Source organism: Marmota flaviventris, chromosome 2 (genome assembly GCF_047511675.1).
Source record: "Marmota flaviventris isolate mMarFla1 chromosome 2, mMarFla1.hap1, whole genome shotgun sequence".
NCBI classification, from domain to species: Eukaryota; Metazoa; Chordata; class Mammalia; order Rodentia; family Sciuridae; genus Marmota; species Marmota flaviventris.
Window position 1 is genome coordinate 38,144,607 of NC_092499.1, and position 21,610 is coordinate 38,166,216.

Here is a 21,610-nt window from a genome sequence, read left to right on the forward strand (position 1 = left end):
TAGACTGAAACACCATCTCTATCCCTTAATAGCTGTGGAATTTAGAGCAAATTCCCTATGAATCATTTTCTTCACTTGTACCTAGGTGGAAAATAACTGAAGTTTGTTATTTTGCTGTTTTTTCAAGGGCAACAAAAATAGTTAATAGAAGAACTCTGACATGGATTCCTTTTGATTTAAAGAAATGGAAGAAACATTTCATTGCTCTGTCACAACAGGGGCCTGGCTAAGAAACCTGGCCTCTCCTCTGCTCTGTATATACACAGGTACCCACAAGCAATGATATGATAGCTTTAATACAACTTAAATCTTTCTGGGAATTACAACCTCATGTGCATGGGACTGTGCATGTACGAGCATAATGAGTTTGAGCAGTAGGGGCAAAATTACATATGATTTTATTCTTGAAGAATAAGCAATCCATTTAATATGTTCCTAGTCGGAGCATGAGATTCACGCATGTCCTATAAAGCCTACTCACTAACAGACTAAACTATTAAAACAAAAAGAAGACATACAGAAATTATGGCACATGTTATAGGTTCCCTGAAAGCACTACATTAATAAACTGGAATTAAGAATGACCATAGCAATCACTTAAAAAAATAGCTCATTAGAAAGCTTAAGTGTGTGTGTGTGTGTGTGTGTGTTTTAAATAATTCACTACCTCACTTTACACTTCCCAGGTCTAGGCATCCTCAAGGTGACTTACATGCACACCTCACTGAAGGATGATCTTGCACTGTTTGGAAGAAAAGTACAATGTGAAGTCACACTGTGATTGAATCTTTAGATTCTGCACTCCCTAGGGGAATCCAGAGTAAAGCCATTTGGGTTTCTCTTCTAGCATACCAATTAGCAGGAGCAAAGGAGGGCCAGCCTGGGATGAAGGAGACATCAGAGACATCCGTGTCCCTGAAATTCTAACAGTGCTCATAAGCCTGGGCTTTACACCATCATCTGAAGAGCTGCGAGACCAAGGGTAATGCTTGTAAAATACTCTTTGCTGCTGATGAAAATATATGGCACTTCAAAATAGCCTGCTACATGGAAAAACAATCTGCTACATTCCAAATTCTGAATACAGCTAACATTGAAATAAAAACTGTCTGGATTAACTGTTGGAATAAGAGAGAGCTTATTTCATCCTGTCCCTGCCTGTCTGGAAACTGGTAACCATCTTTTAAGGTGCAGCTCAGACATTACCTTGCCATTATGCAATATTTTACATCTAATATCCACCAAGGAAGGTTAATTAAATTGGTGAAGGTACTACTTTGTAGTTGGATTTCTACAGATAACTCTGTGCTGGACATGCAGACCCAAGTAAATGCTTGTGAAATTAATGAGAATGTCCATAATCGGGTCTCAAACAATAGTAGGAGGACTCATTGAAGGAGGCCAGATGTAAAATAGGCAAAAGATGAAGAGGTAGTTGATTGAGTTAGCCAGGGAGTTTAAGCATGGAGTTCAAGAAAAATGCCAGGATATGCTTCAATTTATGCTTGCCTTGAAGAATAAATCATTTTTCCCTATATCTCATTTATACCACTTATTGGGAAAACTAAAAAAGGTTTGCCAAGAACCTACTTTGTGGGTCTGACACAGAACCTGCTAATACCTACAAAGATTACTGTAGTTCAGAGTACAGATTGAACATCCCTACTCTGAAAATCTACAATCCAATATGCAAAACTTTGAGTGGTGCAGGATATCACAGATGAAAAATGCCATGCCTGACCTCATGTGAGGGATTGCAGTTAAAATGCTGCACGACACAGTTTTTCCAAGAGGAAAAAAAAGGCTCTCCTAGATCCTTTAGCATGCTACAAAAACTGTTTCATGCACAAAATTATTAAAAATACTGTATAAAATTATCTTCAGACATGTGTATAAGGTGCACATGAAACATAAATGACTGTGATTAGACTTGGGTCCTATCCCCAAGACAGCTCATTATATATAAGTTCAAATATTCCAAAGTCCAGAAGCTGAAATCTAAAAACCTTGTTTCAAGCATTTCAGATAAGGGATACTCAACCTATATTAGACATAAAAATAAAAGACCAACAATTATCATTACAAAAGGTCAGTAAAATAAAGTAGCAATGTGGGAGCCACGTGGGAATTGTTCATATTTTATAAGAACAATGAAGTAAGAAAAAACCCAAAGTCTTCTTTGGGACCTTGAATTAATAGGAAATGCTCAAGATCTAAACTGATGCTCTATTTGGGGCAGACCACCTTTCTTTGAAATGACTTAGCTAAAAGCAAGCCTCTCTTTTGTAGTCCTAGATTCAAGTGTAAATGTGTTATTACACATATAACAGTATAACAACATCTCTGTTTACAGTAAACAGAAAAAGTAAAAGCCTCCATTTCAGAAGAAGAAGATTCAACCCATGTGAACTTCACTTTCAAGATATCATGTCATTCAAGATGTCATGTTTCATCTCAGCAGATAGAACTGGCTCCGCACCTCTGTCTCCAGTCTCTGTGGATCAGTAGATAGCTTAAGGACCCAGCAAACTAAATGAACAGTTTTGTATTTTTTTCAAGGTAGAGTGGAGGTTAGGATAAGCTGAGGGTCCATCCTAACTTAATGATCCTCTAACCATGAACAGGAGAGGAGAGGAGGGAAGGGGAGGGAAGGGGAGGGAAGGGGAGGGAAGGGGAGGGGAGGGAAGGGGAGGGAAGGGGAGGGGAGGGGAGAGCACTGCAAATGTGCTGATGAGGTAGGAGGAGGGGCCAGCGCTTCCCCCTTCATACTTCTTCAGCTTATGAGGGCTCCAATGAGCTCTAAAAAGTCTCTTCTCAGCAAAAGAAACAATCTGTGAGGTGAATAGAGAGCCTACATCTTGGGAGCAAATCTTTACCTGTCACACATCAGATACAGCACTAATCTCTAGGGTATATAAAGAACACAAAAAGCTAAACACCAAAAAAAAACCAAATAACCCAATCAATAAATGGGCCAAGAACCTGAACAGACACTTCTCAGAAGATGATGTACAATCAATCAGCAAATACATGAAAAAATGTTCATCATCATTAGCAATTAGAGAAATGCAAATCAAAACCACTCTTAAGATTTCATCTCACTTCTGTCAGAATGGCAGCTGTTATGCATACAAACAACAATAAGTGTTGGCGAGGATTTGGGGGAAAAAACACACTCATACACTGCTGTTGGGACTGCAAATTGGTGCAGCCAATACGGAAAGCAATATGGAGATTTCTTGGGAAATTGGGAATGGAACCACCATTTGACCCAGCTATCCCTCTCCTTGGTCTATACCCAAAGGACTTAAAAATAGCATACTACAGGGGCACAGCCATATCGATGTTTATAGCAGCACAATTCACAATAGCTAAATGAAGGGCATTTAGGTTGTGGATCCAACCTAGATTCCCTTCAGCAGATGAATGGATAAAAAAAATATGGCATATATACTCAATGGAATATTACTCAGCGATAAGAGAATAAAATCATGGTATTTGCAGGTAAATGAATGGAGTTAGAGAAGATAATGCTAAGTGAAGTGAAGTTAGTCAATCCCAAAAAACCAAATGCCAAATGTTTTCTTTGATATATGGAAGCTGATTCATAGTGGGATAGGGATAGGGAGTGGGAGCACGGGAGGAATAGAGGAACTCTAGATAGGGCAGAGGGGTTGGAGGGAAATGGAGGGTGCATGAAGTTATTAATGATGGTGGAACGTGATGGACATTATTATCCAAAGTACATGTATGAAGACATGAATTTGTGTGAATATACTGTGTATACAACCAGAGATATGAAAAATTGTTCTCTATATGTGTAATAAGAATTGTAATATATTCCACTGTCATATATAAATAAAAAATAATAAATTTTTTTTAAAAAAGACTTCACTTGTGTCTTCACTGGATCCTGAGGATGAGAAAATTTCTAGTTTGTCCTCTGATGATAAGAAAATATCATTTTGGAGCAACAAAGAATTTCAAACATGCCAAAGAATTCATTTCATTTCTGAAATGGATTTAAATGACCTTTCACAAAGAATAAAAAATATTATCACAAGGGATAGGCACAATCGAAAACATAAGAGCACGACTGCATGGGATCATAGATATTTAAATGATCATCTTATACTAAAATTGGTCTGAGAGAAAGTCGAGTTCATTGAGAGTCAGACTTGCTTCTAGACCTTTGACCTTGACAGTCAGTCTCATTCCAAATTGCTATGCCTCAGTTTTCCCAGTGACATGGCTATATCAGAGACCCAGCATCTGAGAGGCCCCGCATGGCCAGGACGCATCTCTTCCTCATGGTTTCATCTGCCTGATCTAAAGTTCTAGTGAAAAAAAAAAAACAAACAGAAAACAAAAAGCAAGATGATCTTAAGGGTCCTCAATGACTCTACGGTTCTTAGGACAAAAAGAAAAAGAATTATTGTAATTATGTACCTGTGACATAACAAAGAAAAAATTAAAACTATTATAATCTCTAATGCTCTCCCTCCTACCCCCCATTCACTGTTCCAAATACAGGAATGTGCTCGCTAAAATACTTCCAACAATATTACTGCACAACTCCAGAGGGCGCCATTCATACCAAAGGCAGTGTAATGAGGTTTCCTGGCATGTGCCACTCAGAGACCCTGAGGAAAATACTTTTAGAGCTCAGCGAGCCTGTGTTGAAATCTAATCTCCACTACTCACTACTGATGTGACCCTTGGCAAGCTATTTAATAATCTCTCTGATCCTGTTTCCTTCTCTGTAAAATGAAGATAATACATTGTATTTCCAAAGGCTGATTTAAAAACTAAGTAAGATAAGACATGTAAAGAGTCTGGTGGAGGGCAGCATACCAACACCAACATTTGTTCTCTAAAATCACAAAACTAACATGTTTCAAAGTACAATAAACATTGTGGCCTAAGTATAAGGAGACATCAAAATATTTTGTGAAATAAGGAAAGTTGTTCATCTGCCTAAGATGGAACAGGTAGGCAAAAGTTAAAGGGGTCAGGATATAGTGATCCCAGAAACACATCATTTTTAAGTCTCAGGATTGTGATAAGTAGCAGAAAGGAAGACTAATGAGCACACTAATTTATCAGGGTGTGTAGGTACAACTGTTATCAAGGATCAGCAACTGTTTAAATAAGACAGACTACATTCATTAAGGACATATGTGCTGCCAACAAATTACAACAGGCTTACCACAAACTTTTTTCTGGGACTTGATCTCATTAAACTTACTCTTTCTCAGACTGTAAGAAAGCAATATTGAACTTTATCCAATACACATACAAACAATGTAACTTTAGATATATGGGTTCTCATCTCAACTCTGCATCATTTGGTGTTCAAAAATGAAGATATCTAAAGGACTGGGTCAATGATTGACAGAGACAGCTGGTTGGACTTATGGGAAAGCTGAGATATTCAAAGAGAACATCTTAGAAATGCAGGCGTTCCCATGGAACTGCACTTGCTTCTGGCCTCTCATGAAGAAGTAAAATGCTCTGGAAGAGTCTTTCTCCAAGAGCAATAGCAATTTCAAATCCATAAAGGCACACTATTTTTATGGTTGATAGCCATACAAGCTGCTGACCACACTGACACTAATGAGAGAAATGTTCCACAGCAAGAAGTGAAGATCAAGAAAGTAATCTGATCTTAAGCTATAACAGATCTAACTTAAGAGCTAATGAAGAAAAAGGGAAAGCTGGGTATTCTGTCCAACTTTTCATTCACAAAAAACAGACACCACTAGTCCAAAACCCAGTGTACTGCAATCTTTTACCAAATCAGTTAAGGTTGGATTTCCAAAGCAGAGTTCATTTGAAGATCACTGATGGCACAGGCATGAGAGTTCCATCTCATTATATTTGCCACAGAGGTTGGTGTTGGTTGACATTTCCTTTAAATATTTAACTTTGTTTTTGTCCAACAAGAAGTGGCCACTTTGAAGAAAATATGCACCACATATCACCTCTTATATTTTTCTAGGACTAAACAGAGAAGCTATAATAAAAAACTGCATCAATGCTTAAGAAAGACTTTCAAGGTTATTTGGATCATTATCTTTCAGTTTAAGAGTAATACAAACACTTCCAAGGATAATAATAAAGAATTGGACATTGTTTTCTCTATATGACGTCATGCAGACTAATGGCAAAGTGAGAGTGTGTGCTTCAGCTGGGGACAGAATAGTAGATTCCACCCCAAATTCAAATGAAGAATATATGAAAGGCCAAGGAGAAGAGGCAGAATCTCTACTGTGATTTTCATTTAATATTTATTAAGGCAAAATTGGTGCATTTTTAAAAACACATTTTGCAAAACCAAGAAAACAGGTCAGCAAAAAGACCAATGATATAAAATAACTCTTCTCCAACTCAGAGTGATTGGCAAGTCTTTTATATTTTTAGCACAGTTTGAATTCCCTAAAAAGACTTGCCACCTAAAAGAAATGTGTGATCACCCTCTAAAAGTGTCTCACTGTGCTGCCTAAGATGGTACTCACCCTGTAACACTGGCTTATGGCCCTCATTCTAACTCATTTTTGTGTGCCAAGGAATAAACATGAGACTGGATATTATTTCAAAAAAAGGGACAAAATCAATTGGAATTTTTATATTAGCATTTGTAAAACAACTTGAGAAATAACAGGAAAAAGCAACCCAGAAAATAGTATTCTGCGGAGAAATTATAGAAAAGGGGGTAAACAAGAAAAAGTGAAAGGTGGCTCATTGTTCTAAAAAGACCATCTTTTGTGTAAGAGTGAAAACATACCACTGTGTCTAGATGTAGCACAGTGTACACTCTCTAAGATAATTTAATGCTGCCTACTTCAGAGCATTTTGATTCTTTTGTATGCTTTTAATTATGCTGCTGAATATTTTTTTTATATAAAGAAGCAAGTCTAAGGAAACAGGATGACTAAAGTCACACAGATGCCCACTCACCTCCCATAATTTTGGATTGGCAGTTAATAAACTCCGGCTTCCTGTCTGTGAGGTACCTCTGGCAGGTGTGGTGGAGGATCTGGAAGAAGGTGCACTTTTCTGAGGCTGTGCTGGCTACCCACTGGTCAAAAGCATTTTCAAACAACAAATCAAACTCTGCAGAATCCTGGAAAAGACAGTGAGATAACTACTGATCTCAATCTATAAAGACTGCTGCTTCCAGTTTTCCCCTGTCAAAAGACTCAGAAAGGCTAAAACAAAGACTGTGGTACCAATTGTAAGGCTCAGCTTTATTACGACCCAAGTGTGTGGAGGGTCCATGTTTCTATGTATATCAAGCAAAATTCAAATCACATGGAATTTATAGATGTCCCTAGAAAGTTAGTATTACAGAAGTAAAGACAGTCTAACTACACACTGATGGTCAGAATTCCAACTGTTTTATTTTCCCAATTACTCGGAAGATGGATGACCTCAGGTTCTCAGCATTGACCTCTATTAATCTTGCCCCTAAACTTTGGTAGTAAGAGAATCTCCCTTATTTTAATAGAAAATAACAATTTACATTTTATTCTTCTTCATTATTGATGTTTTGGGGGTGTGTACATACATATATGCAAAGGGATGGTATTTTAAATATATATCTATATCATAAATGTTTCTCTTGTTAAATCCAAAGGAATACTAGTACAAAATTCTTAAGGTGTCATTAACTGATTTGATTCTTGGTAGATAATCCTTGTCATTGGTGGCATTGGGGGACAAATGCAGCTTTGATGAGACTTGCCCTCTGCTATGAACGTCACTGGAGGCAGCATTTCTGCAACAAACATCCCTTTGGGTGCTCCATCAAACAAAAGAACTAGATCTGTAATTTCCTATAGGAAGTGAAGAGGCATAGGAAGTTTTAGTTCCATGACTGAAATAGAGAAAGAGGCATGTGGGGCTGACAGTCTTGTTTGGGATGATTCAAACCACCCCCACCACTACCAAGGTCAATCAGAATCATCTTGTAAAGAGAATTCCTTCAGCCAGCATAGAGCTATTCACTCACCCGATTAGGATCGATACCATTAACCTGGCGAAGCTGCTCAAGCATCCACTGTGATCTCCGCACGAACGATGTGGACCCTTCAAACTGTTTGACCTTCGTGATAGATGCCTGTGTGGGCTTCTTGTTTGTCACTGCCAAGAAAAGACCAGAGACATTAGTGGGCCTGCAGGCTGGTTTATATTCTCCTTCAGTGTGTATGCACGATGGAGAGAATCTGAATGAATGTGTGCCTTTGGTGGGGGGATATGAATGCAAAAGAAATAGAAGTTTCAGTCTCCCCTCTCTAGCTGTTTATAACATAACTGCAAAAGCTGCTTCCTTTATGTCTTCATCCAATCAAACAAAAAACAGCTTAACTAAATAACACCAAAAACCTTTAATAGAGGCTACAAGTGCACAATTACAGCTTGCAGGGAAAGAAGCATGTGGGGCTGACAGGCATCAGGCTGGGTTCATTAGGAGGGCTAAATTTTAAAGGAAGTGAAAGTTTCAAGCTCCCCGGGGAAACCATAATGCTTATTTACAGTTTGATAGTGTATCAATACCTGAGGCCTCAGTGATAAGGAGTAATCTCAACTCTCAAGTAACCAAAAAAATAAATAAAAAAGAATTATTTGTTTTTATAATATCATCCAGTGTATATATAGTTTGCATCTGATTACGACTATATCTGGCATTCTGGGCAAAGTCCCCACATATGAATTTTTGAAGTCACTATACTCACAGGACCACGGCCACCCCTCCTTAGCCTCCGGCAGTTTCCCCCCTTCCAACTGCAGATGGACTTCATCGCCTCTCAGATTGATGTCAAACACCAGGACAAAGTCACCCTGAGCATTTCTACATCTGCTTACTTGGTGGTTTAGAGACTAATAATGGTGGGAGAGGTAATTAACGGTCTTAAAAGCACTTTCCTAAAAGCTCCTCCTGAGTCCTGGATGTGGAAGTTAGTAAAGATTAAAGAGAAATGATGCCATGGAGGAATTAGGGAAAGCAGAGAGCACCATGCGCTGCAAAGAATTTGAGCTAATCACAGCCTGCGGAGGCCTGAGTAGCTAGCTGTGTCAGAAGAAAATACATATTCTTTTTTGTTGTTGTTGTTTTCAATAATTCGGCAGATGCTTGAAAGATGGCAAAAAGAAAAGGATTCTCGAGGGACAAGGGACAGAAAGCATTTGCTCCAGTCACATTTGATGATTAGAAGTCTCTATGGTTCAGGCATTAAAAAACGCTTTGTAGTATCTGGGGTCACTGAAGTAGGAGAGCAGAGACCACAGAAAAGCATGGAAGGAAGATACTCTGCCTTTGGATACAGTGAGCATCCACAAGCCCAGCTCTGAAGAGTCCCTATGGTCTCAGTACAATCTCCCCCCTTGCTCCTAGCCAGTACTTAGCAAACTCTTTTTTTTTTTTTTTAAACTTCAAATAATGTTTTGGTTTACTGCCCATTATTTCAGTTATTTTTGCCCAACAGCTTCTGGACATTTTTACACTATTTAAATTTACTTTTATGGTTAAAAAGTCATCATGATCATACCCATAATCAGAGGAGATTTTATAGTCTTTATCACAAATGGCCTCTCTTCATAGGCTCCATCCCATTCGGAATAACCATTCCCATAAGTAAATTCAGGCAATATTACTAGTGTGCCCAGGGCTCTGTCCATCCATTTATTTCAGTTTATTTATTTATTTATTTTTTGCATCTCCTATGACATAAATAGGAATCCTAATAGGTTCCTCTGATAGTTGTACTCTGCTCTTATATTTTAATGTCAAAGAAAACACACACCTGGAATACATGCAGGCCCAGAATGTGCTTAAAAGATTAAAGAAAGAATGCTTTTCAATAACAGGAAAACTCGGGTTCCTGTATTAGACGCACACCCCTAAACACACAAAGAGGATTTCCTCCCTTGTTTATGTAAATCATATGACATTTAAGCGTCTTGAGAAACTTGAAGGCTTTCCTTCTAACTTCAGTTAAAGTTGTTATGAACTCCTATTTTAATTTCAGGTCCATTTGTTTCCAATTAGTTTACAGCATTATAAAAACTCAAATTCAATGCAAGATCACTGTATATGCCTGGCATGTTTAAAATTCACTTTTTAGGAGGGCAAGTTCCATTGCAAGTTTGTCATTAAAATGAGAAGGGCAGGAACCCCACCCACAATGACAAGTGTCCCAGCAAAATTCCTCAGCTGTGATCACACTGGACAGTGGCCATTTTTGATGGAAACAGTTATAATTCTATCCATTCCCACTGTCTTTCCCTATTAGTTTATTCCTTGCCCAGTTCTTAGAGTCTGGCTAGTTTTCCTGGGCACTGAGCCCAGTTTGGTTTAATTTCTGTTGAATGTTATTTTCCCTAACATCCCAGTTTCTATTTTGAAGCAGGTGCCTTAAAATTATGTTATTATATACACATTATATAGAATTAAATATAGAATTTCCCTTTCTAAAATCAAAACACTTGGCTAAACATACCATGGCCATACTTTTTGAGTACTTAAGAAATGATGGTTTAAATCCTTCCTTGTTTGAGTATTTTTGGGGTTCATAGCTCATAAAAAAAGTAAGTCACCCAGGTTTTCGATGTCTATTTCACTGTTTTAATGAAAGATAGTAACTCATCTTCTCCTTCCAAAAGAAAATTAATTGAAAGCATACATGGAAAATGCAAATTACCTGTATTAGTAATATCATAAGCTATATCCAACAACCCCTCTATGATAGACTCCAACGTGCATTATTTTTAATATCTTTAAAGTTCAGATAACGGGGACACTTTCATATGATTTCATCAATTATGAGGAAAATAAGCTATACAGACATTTAGAGGGGACAGAGTGGGTATGACACACCTAGGTAATATTGCAGAGCACCCAGAATGAGGACATTTCCTCTGGTGTCCACTCTGATTGCACATCAGAATCACCTGGGAGCTCTTACAACAAAGGTCCTGAATTGGGTGAGCTGGAACACCTTGGATGGAGCTCTGGTATGAATATTTTAATTCTCCCAAGTGATTCAAATGCATATTGATTGCTAGGAATCAATGAACTTATGTATTAATTAATTCAATAAATATTTATGGAACATTTAGGTTTTGAAGGCAATTTGAAGATTAAATAAGATAAAATCTTGAATCACGAATTTGGATGTGATTAGGGGAATTATGGAAAAGAAGCCAGGCAGACTGGGGAGAGCCTATCTTAAAATAAAAAAGGCTGAGGGTGTAGCTTAGTGGTAGAGTATCCCTGGGTTCCATGCCCAGTGTGGCAAAGAAAAAAAAAAGAATTATGCAGAAGAGTTCTAAAATATAATAGTAGGATATACAAATCATCTGAGGATCTGAGGTGTTTGGGTGGGGGTTTTAAGGATGAAGATGGAGTTGGGGGAAGTCAGGGAGGCTCCGAGAAGCAGCCACATCTCAGGCCTGACATGGTCATCCCTGTTAGGGACTTCTATGATTCCCCAAACCTGTCTATTCAAACTTAAATAGAGGACTGAAATATCTTTTAATAACTCTGGGATGGGATGGGGTTGTGGCTCAGTGGTAGAGCATTTGCCTAGCATGAGTGATGCACCAGATTCAATTCTCAGCACCACATGAAAATAAATAAAATAAAGTCCATCAACAACTAAAAAATGAAATAAAAAAAAAAAAACAAAACTGTGGGAGGCTGAGGCAGGAAGATCGCAGGTTCAAGGCTAGCCTCAGCAACATAGTGAGGCTGTAAGCAATCTAGTGAGATCCTATCTGAAAATAAAAATAAATAAATAAATAAATAAATAAAAAGGGCTAGGAATGTGGTTCAGTGGGTTCAGTCACTGGTACTGCCAAAACCAAAATAAACAACAACAACAAAACCAAAACAAAACAACAACAAACCCTCAGTGATATTCCAAAGTACTTAGAATAAATCCAAGTCCCTTACCATGACCTGCAAAGGCCTGCATGTGCTTGGGTACCTCCCAAGCTCATCTCATTGCCCCTTCCTTTTTGTACTCAGTTTACTTTTGGATCACTTTATCCAAGTAGATTCCCAACATGCTATTTCATTCACATCACACTCAATGTTCATTTTAAAAAATGGGTTAATTTCAAGCTTGCATTAAATATTCAGTGTTTGCTTCTCTGAGAAATTTGCAAAAAACAAAAACCAGACTGTTATTGTGTCCCCCAGTTCTACAACATATACGATATAGATAAATCCCCATGAGGCTCTTCTAAGTTACTTCCTACTGGTTTGTGTTATAGGATTATAAATTGACATAGTGCTTTTTCACAATAGAATTTAATATTTTAAAAAATCAATTTTATATAGCTACTAGCTTTGCTCTTGAGATTATAATACCTGTGATAATCATTGCCATTATCTGACCATTATTTTATAGATAAGGAAACTGAGGCACAGAAAGAGCTGACTTTCCAAAGTTGTCTGATTTTTTTTTTTAATTTTTTATTGTTGGTTGTTCAAAACATTACATGTTTCTTGATATATCATATTTCACACTTTGATTCAAGTGGGTTATGAACTCCCATTTTTACCCCATATACAGATTGCAGAATCACATCAGTTACACATCCATTGATTTACATATTGCCATACTAGTGTCTGTTGTATTCTGCTGCCTTTCCTATCCTCTATTATCCCCCTACCCTCCCCTCCCCTCTTCTCTCTCTACCCCCTCTACTGTCATTCATTTCTCCCCCTTGTATTATTTTTCCCTTTCCCCTCACTTCCTCTTGTATGTACTTTTGTATAACCCTGAGGGTCTCCTTCCATTTCCATGCAATTTCCCTTCTCTCTCCCTTTCCCTCCCACCTCTCATCCCTGTTTAATGTTAATCTTCTTCTCCTGCTCTTCGTCCCTACTCTGTTCTTAGTTACTCTCCTTATATCAAAGAAGACATTTGGCATTTGTTTTTTAGGGATTGGTTAGCTTCACTTAGCATAATCTGCTCTAATGCCATCCATTTCCCTGCAAATTCTATGATTTTGTCATTTTTTAATGCAGAGTAATACTCCATTGTGTATAAATGCCACATTTTTTTATCCATTCGTCTATTGAAGGGCATCTAGGTTGGTTCCACAGTCTTGCTATTGTGAATTGAGCTGCTATGAACATTGATGTAGCAGTGTCCCTGTAGCATGCTCTTTTCAGGTCTTTAGGGAATAGACCGAGAAGAGGAATAGCTGGGTCAAATGGTGGTTCCATTCCCAGCTTTCCAAGAAATCTCCATACTGCTTTCCAAATTGGCTGCACCAATTTGCAGTCCCACCAGCAATGTACAAGTGTACCCTTTTCCCCACATCCTCGCCAGCACTTGTTGTTGTTTGACTTCATAATGGCTGCCAATCTTACTGGAGTGAGATGGTATCTTGGGGTGGTTTTGATTTGCATTTCTCTGACTGCTAGAGATGGTGAGCATTTTTTCATGTACTTGTTGATTGATTGTATGTCCTCCTCTGAGAAGTGTCTGTTCAGGTCCTTGGCCCATTTGTTGATTGGGTTATTTGTTATCTTATTGTCTAATTTTTTGAGTTCTTTGTATACTCTGGATATTAGGGCTCTATCTGAAGTGTGAGGAGTAAAGATTTGTTCCCAGGATGTAGGCTCCCTATTTACCTCTCTTATTGTTTCTTTTGCTGAGAAAAAACTTTTTAGTTTGTGTAATTCATTGTCGAAGTGATCTTTCATTGTCTGATTTTGCTGTCTAATGTCTTCCTTGATACTCCAGATCATCTGAAGCATGTATATCCTGAATTCTTTATCTGACATTCCATCTACTGCAGCTGTTACCTCTTCTAAAGTTGAGTTGACCTGCATTGCTTGTGGTCCTTTCTTTCCTTGTCTTTTCATACTGCTTGCATTTCTTTCTGCTTGGTGAAACTGTTGTGTTTTTGAAATGTTTTTTTCCGCTATATATGTATATTGCTCTTGTATAGTTGAAAAGTCTCCCTTGCAGGGTCAGGCGGCGGTCTGCCTACCTTGCAGGCGCGGGCGGCGGCTCTGCTCTGCCCCTCCTCCAATTGGTGTGAGGTGTCTACCACGCCCGTGGACCCCTGGGCCTGTTCTGCCGGTCGGTCGCAGGTCTGCCTACTTTGCAGGCGCGGGCGGCGGCTCTGCTCTGCCCTTACTCCAATTGGGGTGAAGTATCTACCACGCCGGCGGGTTGCTGGGCTTATTCCGGGCGCGGGAGGCGGCTCTGCTCTGCCCTTACTCCAATTGGGGTGTCGTGACTACCACGCCGGCAGGTCACTGGGCCTGTTCCGGGCGCGGGCGGCGGCTCTGATCTGCCCCTACTCCAATTGGGGTGACGAGTGTACCACACCGGCAGGCCACCGGGCCTGATCTGCCGGTCGGTTGCAGGTCTGCCTACCCTGCAGGCGCGGGCGGCGGCTCTGCTCTGCTCCCCCTCCAATTGGTGTGACTTGTCTATCACACCCGCGGACCGCTGGGCCTGTTCCGGGCGCGGGCGAAGGCTCTGCTCTGCTCCTACTCCAATTGGGGTGACATGCCTAACACCCCGGCCGGCCGCTGGGCCTGTTCCACGGGTCGGTCGCAGGTCGGCCTACCTTGCGGGCACGGGCGGCGGCTCTGCTCTGCCCCTACTCCAAATGGGGTGACATGTCTGTCGCACCCGTAGGCCACTGGGCCTGTCCTGCTGGTTGGTCGCAGGTCTGCCCACCTTTCGGGCACGGGTGGCGGCTCTGCTCTGCCCCTACTCCAATTGGGGTGTCGTGACTACCCCGCCTGTAGGTCGCTGGGCCTGTTCCTGGCGCGGGCGGCGGCTCTGCCCTGCCCCTCCTACCACGCCCGTGGACCGCTGGGCCTGATCTGCAGGTTGGTCGCAGGTATGCCCACCCTGCGGGCACAGGTGGCGGTTCCGCTCCGCCCCCACTCCAATTGGGGGTCACGTGACCACCACGCCGGCGAGCCGCTGGGCCTGCTCCGGGCGCGGGCGAAGGCTCTGCTCTGCCCCTACTCCAGTTGGGGTGACGTGTGTACCACCCTGGCAGGCCGCTGGGCCTGACCCGCCAGTCTGTCGCAGGTCTGCTTACCTTGCATGCGCGGGCGGCGGCTCTGCCCTGCCCATCCTACCATGCCCGCGTACCACTGGGTCACAGGTCTGCCCATCTTGCGGGCGCGGGTGGCGGCTCCGCTCCACCCCCTCTCCAATTGGGGTCACGCGACCACCACACCGGCGAGCCGCTGGGCCTGCTCGGGGCGCGGGCGGCAGCCCGGCTCCTCCCCTCTGGCTCAAAGACAAAGCGAGAGAGACTCGGGTGTCTGTGACTCACCCTCCCTACCAGGAGACCAACTGTTTCTGTCGCCGCTGGTATTGGTGAAGTTCTCTCCTCCGCTGCTTTCTGATGACATCAGATCTCTGCCATGTTGGTATCCCATGCGAATGGCAGCATCTCGTTCCTTTTGCCGGGCAACCAAAGCAACGGGTGAGTCCTGTTCGGCCCTCACAGGCCCCGTCTCAGTCCTGTTGCCACTGCCCACGAAGGCTCGGTTGGTATTTACCTCCACAGTACTCAGCAGGACCCGGACCGAGAAGCCGTTTCCGCGGGCTCCTTAGCCCTGGGCCAGAGCAGTTCCGGGAGCCGGAACTCGGCCGCTCCGTGCTCGGTGTATGCTCTGATAGGAGCAGGCTCCAAGAAGCAGTTTCCGCGGGTTATTTAGCACTGAGCCTGAGTAATCTGTCTGCAAGCCGCAGGCGAATGGCAGCCTGAAATTACCTGTTCTATGGCTGAATGAGCTGCGGTCAGTCGAAAACAGGGATGGTGACGTCAGCTCTCCAAGATGGTGGCCGCTGGCCTCCTCTGTGGTCTGACCGGTGTGGAGAACCGAATTGGACCGCTTCCTTCCCCCGTCTCAAACCCAGAATTCAGCACTGAGTACGGTGCTTGCACGGGTGGCAGAAACTGCAGCGCTGTATCCCTGCGCTATCTCCTCGTTTTCCAGCGTGCTGCAGACTCTAGCCGCGGGGCGATTTGCTGAATAAGCAGTGTTACCCTCCGTGCGACAAATCTCTCGAGTTTGAGTCCCTGTAGCCGATCCTCGTGCGATGGAAATCCTTCCTCCAGGTTCCGGAGCACCCCACTATTGCTGGAAATTCCTAATAAGATAGCCTTTAGCCTTCCTGACTCGTCATTCTCCCACACAGTGACGCGGCACATGGGGGCAATGCACTCCCCTCGCCGCCATCTTCAAAGTTGTCTGTTAATAACTGGAAAAACTGCAACTTAAACAATGAACTTCAGTGCTTTTTCTATCATAATTTTTTTGCTGCAGTGTCAAATGTCACATTTTATTGGGTACAGGATGCTCATTAAGTAAGACTTAATTGAATCACTGCTTTCTAATAATGATACTACTTGTTATGATTTTTATAGTTTCCTGAAATGTTATTTTTTAATGTTTTCTCTTAAATAAACCTTCCTTTTTATTTTTAAATGAGTTAATGAAAGGCAATATATATTAAAGTCATAAATAGATATGCAGTGTTGCCTGCCTTACTCAGAGAAAACTCTTTGGTAAGACATGGGATTAGCAAGTGGAGACAGAAGTTAAGGACTCCACATCATAGATGTCCTCCTTTAAACAATAAGACGACCAGAATGGCTCCTCTGGGACCACTGAGTGGTACATTTGGGACTTACTCAGGAAATCCAGTTTTGGGGTTACCCAAGCTAATGCTTCCTGCTCTCTCACTCCCACTTCCTGCAGTCCCCGCTTCCTCACTGGCATCAGAGGCAGGAGTAGCACCAAGGCAACCAAAGCTAGGTCACTTTGCTCTCAGCTCTGAACAGAGAATGGTCTTCATGGCTTCATGTCTCTTCTTTGACCTTTATGTAGACTTGATGCTATGAAGCAGTGATACAAACCATTCTGTTCAGAATATCCTTATCATCAACACACACTTCTCCATCTCACAAACTAATGGTCTAACGAGGTCTTTTGAATAGTGGCCCATCCGTGAGACATTTTACAAAAATAAAATCAGACACCTGACTCTAATCACAGGGTGGAGACCACTGGCCTTGACTGTGCAAATCAGAAAATTCTATTTCATTAAAAACCACCAAGCAGCCAACAACCAAGTACCAACTAATCTTATCAAACAAGTCTTGCACAAGGAGGAGTTGGTGAACTGACAAGGAAGGGGAAGAGAGAAATACATACTACTTGCATGTGATGTAAATAGGAGAATAGTGCACACTCTGCAGGGGATTCTGAGACGGATCCTCCACTTCAAGGTCCAATGGTGATCTCATTTTTCACAGCATCATGTCTCAACTATTCCAAAAAGGAAAGCCAATTTTGCCTAAGATACAAATTCCTATTTCAGCCTTAAAACACAATTTTAAAGGAAACAAAAAAAAATCAGCCTATAAACAAAACGATTACTCTCCTCATTTGTATCCTTTCTATCTTGTATGTCTTAGGTATTGTAAAACAGTTATCAACATTTTGACAAACATTTCCTTTACATATAGAACTTAAATCAAATCATTGTATTACTTTATATGGCCATTTCTGTAAATTAGAAAAAAAAGTACAGGTGCTAAAGGACAAACCATATCCGCATTAAAGTTTGATGTTAAAGCTAGGTGGTTAAAATGCAGAATTTGCAGTTCCTATCATCCCTAACATATCTTTAGGATTCACCAACACAGTCCTCTCATGACCTCATGATTTAGGGAAGACTGGGTTGGTGGTGTGCCTCAGCTCCCAGCTCAGTTGGAGTCTAATGGGCAGACACTTTGGTTTTAAGACTGCTGAAGACAAATAAATAATCTGAGCAAGAAAAGAACATCGTTCATATAGAATCTCACTAGTGATGCTCTTTGGCTGTATCAGAGGTGACTGACAAAAAAAGAAAAAAAAATCCTCTGCAATGTGGGTCCAGAAAGTAAAAGCCCATGGCTTCTGGGGGCTGATGTGAGGGAACAAGCCAAGGTGAGAAATGATCTTGCATTGGGTAAGGTGGTACACACCCATAATCCCAGAAACTCAAAAGGCTGAGGCAGGAAGATCACAAATTTGAGGCTAGCCTTACCAACTTATTGAGGTCTTAAGCAACTTACTGACACCCTGTCTCAAAATAAAAAAATCAAAAGGGCTGGGGATGTGGCTCAGTGGTAAAGCACCCCTGGGTTCAATCCCTGGTACAAAAAAAAAAAAAAAAAGTCTTCTTGGAACTGGTTTCCTTACTGTTCTAAAATGCTAATGTCTGATAATTCCAGGTAGATTTCATAATATGCATGAGAATAAATATTAATCTCAGCTGCATCAGTAATTTCACCAAGTGAGACAGCTGAATGTTTATGAGCATAGGGAGATATCCTCCCTCCTCTGGTTAGCGGGAAGTGGAACATGGTACTCTCTACCCAGAACTGATTTTTTGCTTTTAACACTTCCTCAAAGTTTGTTGTAATTTAGGGATACAGTAAATGTTTAGATCCATAGGTTACATGATCCAGAGTTTCAAAATCAGACCAGGTCTTGAAATTGCCAGGTTGGTCTGTGAGGCCTACTCCTCTCTTTCTGGTACCTCCTTTCTATCTTCAGTACTTGAACTTTTTCTTTCTTTTTTTTCCCTGTGATCAAAAGCTCTGACAAGAAGCATTTTAGAGGAAAAAGTTTATATGGGGCTCATTATTTCAGAGGTCTCAGTCCACAGATAGTCGGCTCCATTTCTCTGGGCCTGGAGGCAGGACATTGCGTCAGAAGGCTGTGGCAGAAGAATGCAGCTCAGGGCATCACACCAGGGAGCAGAGAATGGGAGCTCCCCTCACCACAGACAAAATATACCCAAAGGCATGCCCCCAATGGCCCACCTCCTCCAGTTGCACCCTACCTGCCTATAGTTACCACCCAGTCAGTCTCTATCAGTGGATCAATGCATTGATTAGGTGCATTAACCCAATTATTTCACCTCAGAAATTTTTTGTGTTATCTCACACAAGAGCTTTTGGGAGACATCTAAACCATAGCAGTACTGGAGGCTCTCTGGACAGATTCCTCGGGCCCACATGGGTCTGACAGGATATTCTTTTTTTTTTTAAATTTTTTTAAAATTTTGAAATATTTATTTTTTATTTGTACTTTTTAGATATACATGGCAGTAGAGTGTGTTTTGATGTATTATACATACATGGAGTATAACTTAGGATCCCATTCCTGTGGTTGTACGTATGTAGGGTTTCACTGGTTGTGAATGTAGGAAAGTATGTCCAATTCATTCTACTGTCTTTCCTATTCCCACCCCCCATCCCTTCTTTCATATGCCTTTTTCTAATCCAATGAACTTCTATTCTTACCTCTCCAACTCCTTATTGTGTGCCAGCATCTACATATCAGACAAAATATTTGACCTTTGGTTTTTTGGGGATTGGCTTATTTCACTTAGCATGATAGTCTCCAGTTCCATTCACTTACTGGCAAGGGCTATAATTTCATTCTTCTTCATGGCTGAGAAATAATCCATTATATATGTGTGTCACACACACACACACACACATACACACACACCAAATTTTCTTTATCAATTCATTTGTTTAAGGGAATCTAGGTTGGTTTCCATAGCTTAGCAATTTTGAATTGAGCTGCTACAAACATGGATGTGACAAAATATTCTTGAATCTGCATATTTGAAGAAAAAATAATAAAGATGGTGACATTTCAGTCAGGAGCACCAAGCCAGTGGGAATGAATGTGGGATGCCCCTAAACAGTTCCTACTCCCTTAGTCCTTAAGGGAAAGGAAAGTGTAGAATGAGTGCTCAAGGCTTTGAGGAAGCCAACTTTCTAAGTCTCTTGAAGAACTAATCACAAAGAAAGAAGTTCTCCATACCAAAGAGCCCTTACTTGGCATTAGTTCCTCAATCTCCAGTGACATTACATTCTCATATCAGACAGGGCAGAGGGAAGACAGTTGAAAATGGTGATGATGATGTCTAGGAAATTTCTTCAAAGTGATACCACAAAAGGAAACGTCTGTGTAGAACCCCCCCCCCCCTTTTTATAGGAAGTTTGTTTAAGTCCTTTAGTAGGGCAAGAGAAATAAGAAATATTTTGTATCAAGCTCTCTTGGGAAGGCTGCCTTTAATATGAAGAAACACCACCATGTCCAGAGTAGTTAATGACTGCACATTAATCATCACGCGACTGTCCTATGTCAACTCTGCTTAGAAGTACTGAGTTGTTCCAATAGTTTCAAATTACAAATAGGGAGGCATTATCACCTCTGGAATAGACAACTTCAGTGTCACAGGCCCATATGAGATCTCGTTGATACTTTGAAAATCTATCCCCATCTAATTATAATCTTCTATACCTCATTTATAATTTTAATTTTAAAAACCTATAAAATATGTAGATTTTTATTTTGAAGCATATTCTATTTTTCAAGTCAATGACAGGTTCAGGTATAGCAAAGTGGTCTTAATTAAATCTTAAGCCTGAAATCTTCCTGGAAGGTTAACCTCAGAAGACCTGAATTCTCCAGTGCCCTCTCTAGATTAAGACCACAGTCTTCTATATTATTAATTGATACACAGTGCTAATTGCTATATGCATGAATAAATGAATCAGTTAAAAAATGAATGGTTCTTCAATTAAAGGAAGAATTATTCTTGGGCTCACCAGAAACCATGAACAAACCAAAAACTTATTTCAGGTTAAATTGTTCAGTTTCAAAATCAAGACATGATTTAAGGGATTTGAACATTTTCTTACTGGGAAAGAGGGAGATTCTGAGAACAAGTAAGTGGGAAAAAAAGTGCAAGAACCAAGAAATTATAGAAATATCAGAGCCTAGAAGGAGAGAAATTTGGAGGTTATAACCAATTGCAACAATCTCTTTTAATTCAATTTAATTCTAACAGCATCTTTCTCAATTAACTGTTTGTTTCAGCCTCCCTGAAAACACAATTTTTGGCTTGAGATTCAGCCACTCAAGGATTTTTTTAACGTCCTAAGACAATCTCCCCATTGACCTGCAGAGAAAACCAATCTGCATTCACTTGGGGTAAAGGGGAGATGAAATATACAATGAATTATAAAGCCTGGTTAATATTAGTTATTGCAATTTTACATTTTATATGGAAAGGATATAACATGTCCTGTTTGTGTAATGTAACCATGAAACAAACAAACAGGCTTCAACTAAGAGTAAATGCCCAGAGTTGTGACAATTGTGATGGTTTCCAAAGGAGACTAAATTCAATAACAACTATTATAAAATGAAGATACCAAAAGGGGTTAACTACAGTCATAAAGTCTTATTTTCTCCTTGCTCCTTCAATTCTGGAAAACAAGGTAAATGCCATTTTTTGATCTGTTCTTAGGGCAGACTTACAAAAACTTTATCAAAAAACAAAGGCATTAAATAATCAGCTACCTGACTCAAGAACAAATTAAATTTCTCCACCAAAAGCTCAAAGCCTAGGAATAAAAATGTGTGAGACACAGCCTCTTAATGTTCTTCTTTCTTATAGTACTGTCACTACGTACTGAAAAGTACACGCTAAGCAGTAACTTTCTTCAGTGAAATGTCCTACTTGGTAGAAAT

The 21,610-nt window shown here is 40.6% G+C and overlaps 1 protein-coding gene and 1 long non-coding RNA gene across 10 annotated transcripts in view; one reads left to right on the forward strand and one right to left on the reverse strand.

The window, feature by feature from the left end:
* LOC139704685 (uncharacterized) overlaps positions 1 to 2,633 on the forward strand; it is a 37,389-nt gene extending 34,756 nt beyond the window's left edge. For 4 of the 5 annotated variants that reach the window (XR_011706585.1, XR_011706589.1, XR_011706587.1 and 1 more), the window contains 3 exons: positions 128 to 266; positions 848 to 1,188; positions 2,354 to 2,633. This is a non-coding gene — a long non-coding RNA (uncharacterized lncRNA). Of the gene's footprint in view, positions 1 to 127; positions 267 to 686; positions 1,189 to 2,353 lie in introns of all 5 variants that reach the window. The other variant, XR_011706586.1, reaches the window with a different exon arrangement.
* The window catches only part of Stxbp6 (syntaxin binding protein 6), a 246,577-nt gene that overhangs the window by 38,440 nt on the left and 186,527 nt on the right, over positions 1 to 21,610 (reverse strand). For all 5 annotated transcript variants that reach the window (XM_027929613.2, XM_071607795.1, XM_071607796.1 and 2 more), the window contains 2 exons: positions 8,015 to 8,145; positions 6,961 to 7,126 (listed from right to left, as the gene is read on the reverse strand). In XM_027929613.2, the coding sequence (XP_027785414.1) occupies positions 6,961 to 7,126; positions 8,015 to 8,145 (297 nt within the window). The remainder of the gene's footprint in view (positions 1 to 6,960; positions 7,127 to 8,014; positions 8,146 to 21,610) is intronic.